This window comes from Panthera leo, chromosome B2, assembly GCF_018350215.1.
Source record: "Panthera leo isolate Ple1 chromosome B2, P.leo_Ple1_pat1.1, whole genome shotgun sequence".
Classification (NCBI taxonomy): Eukaryota; Metazoa; Chordata; class Mammalia; order Carnivora; family Felidae; genus Panthera; species Panthera leo.
Genome location: NC_056683.1, coordinates 1,840,939 through 1,845,845, shown reverse-complemented (window position 1 = coordinate 1,845,845; position 4,907 = coordinate 1,840,939). Strand labels below are relative to the sequence as shown.

Genomic DNA, 4,907 nt, shown 5'->3' with positions numbered 1-4,907 from the left:
GGCCGGCCTATAACCCGGAAGTGCGCCGTGCCGCTCTAGGAGTTCTCGTCTCTGTGGCTCCCGCCGGCCGGAAACCGCTGCGTTTTGTCCCAGGTGGTCTCGCGTGGCCTGGGAATTGGCAGAACCAGGGCTCTGCCGGGTCAACACCTGGCTGGCTGGTCCAGAAATGACCGTCAGTCTGGAGATACTGATTTTGTTCTTCTTCCACTCCCCCCCCCGCCCCCCCCACGGTTTTCCTCTTCCTCTCTCCACCTCTGCCATCCCGAAGTCTACACTTCCCCTTGTCCCTTTCCGCATTTTCCTCCCGGCTCGTGTGATCATATATGCAGACACATGTTCATGTGCAATTACAGACGGGCACTGTGGGGTTTAACCGGTCGGTTAGTTTTGTGCTATGGATTGTGGGGGAGCAAGAATACCTGTTGCCCTAAAGATCCTTCTAGCCCAAAAAGAATCAAATTGACGGATTGAAGGGAGAACATCAAATTTAATAGTATACGTGAGGGGAAGCCACACAGACATGAAATTGCCAAGACTGGCAAAATGAGGCACATATGTCATTCTCAACTAAAGAGAAGGGATCGGAGTCTGAGACTCCAAGGGAAGGAATGCAGTTCACCAGATGAAAAAGAGTTAAGTGGTAAACAAACGTTTTCACGACCGCTCAGAAACAATGGGAAATAGAGGAGGACCCTGATCAAAGAAGCCTTGCCAGGTTCCTCTCTGTCCACCATGCCTACTTCATACCATAGTGTGGTTGTCCATGGTTACCGCTCTTCCTGGAGCAGCTCTTCTACCTAAATTCTTTTTAGGTAATTGTGGGGGCGGTAAAGAGCTTTTCCAGAATCTGCTGGGTTTCTATTGCTTTTTAACTCAAAATAGCCTTCACACCTAGGAGGCCCATCTTGGGACAGCCTGCCCTTGGTCCCTACAGGACCCAGTTACTAAATCTCTGTGTACCTCATTTCCTTATCTGTAAAATAAGAATAACAGTACACATATCAGGCAGTTATCATGTGTAAAGAGCCCCTACAGCCAGATAGATCCTTCCAAGTCATCTGGAATAATTTTTAAGCATTATTTTTAATGGTCTTAAGGCATTTATTTTAATAGCTAATTTACTATCAATAGCATACTAAAATATATTTCTTTTTGTTTTGACGTTTCTTTATTTCTAAAGAGAAATAAAGCGTGCAGGAAAGGGGCAGAGAGAGGGAGAGAGAGAATCTCAAGCAGGCTTCCCACTGTCAATGCAGAGCTCAACTCAGGGCTCGATCCCACAACTGTGAGATCACAACCCCAGCTGATATCAAGGCTTGGACACTTAACTAACGGAGCCACCCAGGATCCCCCTAAAAAATATTTCTGTTTGTTGTTGTTATAACGAACAAGTCTGCAATATTTATTCTTTTTTTTTAAATTTTTTAAATGTTTATTTATTTTGAGAGACAGAGAGAGACAGAGCACAAGTGGGGAAGGAGCAGAGAGAGAGGAAGACACAGAATCCGAAGCGGGCTCCAGGCTCTGAGCTGTCAGCACAGAGCCTGACTCCAGGCTCAAACTCATGAACCACGAGATCATGACCTGAGCCGAAGTTGGCTCTTAACCAACTGAGCCACCCAGGTGCCCCTGCAGCATTTATTCTTATGCATGCCCTCCTCACAGATGATTTTATTTCTAGTAAAATTGCTGGGTAGAAAAACATATATATTTTTAATAATAACAGGTCCTGTTAGATTGCTTTCCAAAAGGCTGTAACCACCTCATATTTCAAAGAACAACAGACAGCTTTTCCAAAATGAGGACAAGGATCCCCTCATGTCACATGTGAGCGAGAAGGTTTTCCCAAGATTACCCTCTAGTCTTGGCCCTCAAAGCTCTTTCTCTAGGGTCCTGTTGCCCTCCAGATAACAGCACTAAGCTAATTTACATATTCCAACTATTTCTCACATTTAAAAAATGTTATTTTCTAAGACCCCTCAACTTCTTTCATATACCTATCACATTTCCCAGCTTGTATTAGCAGAAGGAGCCAGGAACCCACGTCAGTTTGCAACCTTGTCTGCATTTTTAAAAATTTGTTTGCAAGACCAAGTTTTGTCACATAATGGTATATTTCCCTATGTTTCCCCATACATAAACTATCTGTATATTTATTAGCTGTTGCGTATTTAGTGATTGCAGGGTAATGTATATATTACATAATTATTATATTTTGCATAGAAAAAAATATACTATTGCCTACACTTTCAAAACCACAACTTTACTTTTTATGTTTATTTTGTGACACACATCTTTATCATTTCTATTCATCTTGTTTGGTCTTACATTCCATTTATTCAATTGTCATAAATTCAATTCCCTTCTACAAATGTGACAGAAAAATATACTATTTTTCATGAAAAGCTTTTTAAAAATGTTAACTTTTTGATTCAAATATAATTTGTTATAATTTAGACTATGAAGAATAGACCCAAATTAAGTAGTTACCATACCAACTTTTTGATTCACATTTAATGTGTTGCAATTAACAACACCTGTTGTAAATGTGTTTTTTATGAAGGTGCCTATTTTCACAAGCAAAGTGTGAGAAAAAGAAATATATATTTGGTCTTTGCCCCCAGTTCCTGACACAGAACTTGTGTTTTCCTGAATGATAGGGGTGATAGGAGCATCTTTTATTATTCATAACAAGCCCTCCCAGTCATACTTGAGTTTATCCTAATAACGTGATTCATGGCCTCAGGATGAAGGGGCTGGTTGCCAGAGGGAACTACCTCTATTGGAGGGTTGGAATTTCTGGCCCCTTCCCTGGATTCCCCGGAGGGGAAGAGGCTGGAGATTGAATCACTCACCAATAATTTAATCAATCATGCTTGTGTAATGGAGCTTTCATAAAAGCCCCTAAACAATGGGGTTTAGAGAGTTTCAAGGTTGGTAAACACATTGAGGTGCTGGGAGGTGTCATGCTCTGAGAATGAATGGACACCCTACCCACCCCCCTCCCTGCCAAGCCTCACCACATGCACCTCTTGCATTCAGCACTTCCTAGGTGGTTTTGTTTTGTTTTGTTTTTTTAGTAACAAACTGGTAAAAGTAAGAAAAGTGTTTCCTTGAGTTTTATATACTGTTCTGGCCAATTATCAAACCTGAGGAGGTTGTAGAAATCCTTGACTTAGTTTGTGGGTCATAAGTGTAGGTGGCCTGGACTTCTGCTTGACATCCAAGGTGGAGGCTGTTTTTGTGGGACTGAGCCCTTAAGTTGTGGAGTCTATGCTAACTCTGGGTAGTTAGTATCAGAATTGAATCGAATTGTAGGCCACCCCATTGGTGTCAGAGAATTGGCTGGTGTTGGAAATAAACCAACATAACTGGTGTTAAAAGTGGTGTAGATAAATATAGCACATGAAGGTTTTCTTGAGTTGGCTTTTGAGCACAATTCTGGTGAAACATATATTTAAAGGAGGATATATTTCAGTTTATTGTTGAGCTTTTCAATTCAGAGTAAAGCATCATTTTCTCATATTCTTTTGGACAAAATGGCACTCCTCAGAAATCTCCTCACAGCTCCTTTAACATCCTTGTTCCTCAAGGTGTAGATGAATGGGTTGGCCATAGGAGTAATAACACAGTAAAACAGTGTCAGAGCTTTGGTAAGGTCTTGAGGGCTGTCCCCTGAGGGCTGCATGTAGATGTAGATGCCGGGGCCATAAAATAAAGACACCACCAGTAAGTGTGATGAACAAGTGTTGAAGGCCTTAAATCTCCTATCAGCAGAAGGGATTCGAAATACAGCTTGGGCAATACAACTGTAAGAGACAAGAATCATGGAGAGGGGTCCCATTATCAGAAAGGTGGCCACCACTGCCAAAGTGACCTCATTGATTGTGGTGTCCGTGCAAGCCATCTTAATAAGCCCGGGCAGCTCACAAAAGAAGTGATCTAGCTCCTGATTCCCACACAGGGGCAGCTGGACTGTGAGTGTCGACTGCAGCAGTGAATTTGCCAGACCAATGAGCCAGGCTGAGCTGGAGAGCTGCTGGCAGTGCTTGTGGTCCATGATTACAGAGTACCTCAGAGGCTTACACACAGCCACATAGCGGTCTAAGGCCATGATGCCAAGCAGGACACATTCAGTACAGCCCAGCCAGTGAAATATATAGGCCTGCACCATACAGCCTATATAAGTGATATTCTTGTTGGAGCCTCCCAAGTTGAACAGCATTTGGGGTACAGTCGTAGTGGTGAAACAGAGGTCCAAAAAGGAGAGGTTTGTGAGGAAGAAATACATAGGACTTTGGAGTTGGGAATCTAGTTGAGAAACCAGAATAATAGCAATATTTCCCAACAGTGTCAACGTGTAGGAGATCAGGAGGGCAAAGAAGAGAGGGAGATCCAACCAAGGGTATTTGGTAAAACCCATAAGAATTAAATCTTCTGGAAAACTTTCATTCATGTGCTTCATTGAATGTTGATGGGAGACACCTGCTAAGATCAAGGAAGATAAGGTTGATTTTAAAACCCCAAGTTAGCAGAAGTTTTGAAGACATGAGAAAAAATATACTTTTATGCGAGACAGGTGGGGGACATGCTCAATATAAATCATAACATTAATGAATATCATAATTATAATTAACATTATAAAGTAACATTTGAAAAGCCCTTTCAGTAGAGAAAGTGCTTTCAAATCTATCTATATCTATATTATCTATATCTATAGCTATCTATCTCTATCTCTATATGTATCTATATGTATCTATATGTATCTATCTATCTATCTATCTATCTCTTTCCTAAATCAAAGCACTGTGTGATAGGTTAGTGGACATTAGTGGTTGTGGCTCTTCTGTATCATTAAAGAAGCCATTGGGAGGTGGGCAGTGTATTCTTCTCCCAGCAACCTTGAG

At 41.7% G+C, this 4,907-nt stretch overlaps 1 protein-coding gene across 1 annotated transcript; it reads right to left on the bottom strand.

Moving 5' to 3' along the window:
- Positions 1–3,520: 3,520 nt before the first annotated feature.
- LOC122219288 (olfactory receptor 2B11-like) lies at positions 3,521–4,465 on the bottom strand. Its single transcript, XM_042937467.1, has one exon. It carries the CDS (start codon positions 4,463–4,465, stop codon positions 3,521–3,523), a length of 945 nt encoding a protein of 314 aa, XP_042793401.1.
- Positions 4,466–4,907: the final 442 nt, after the last annotated feature.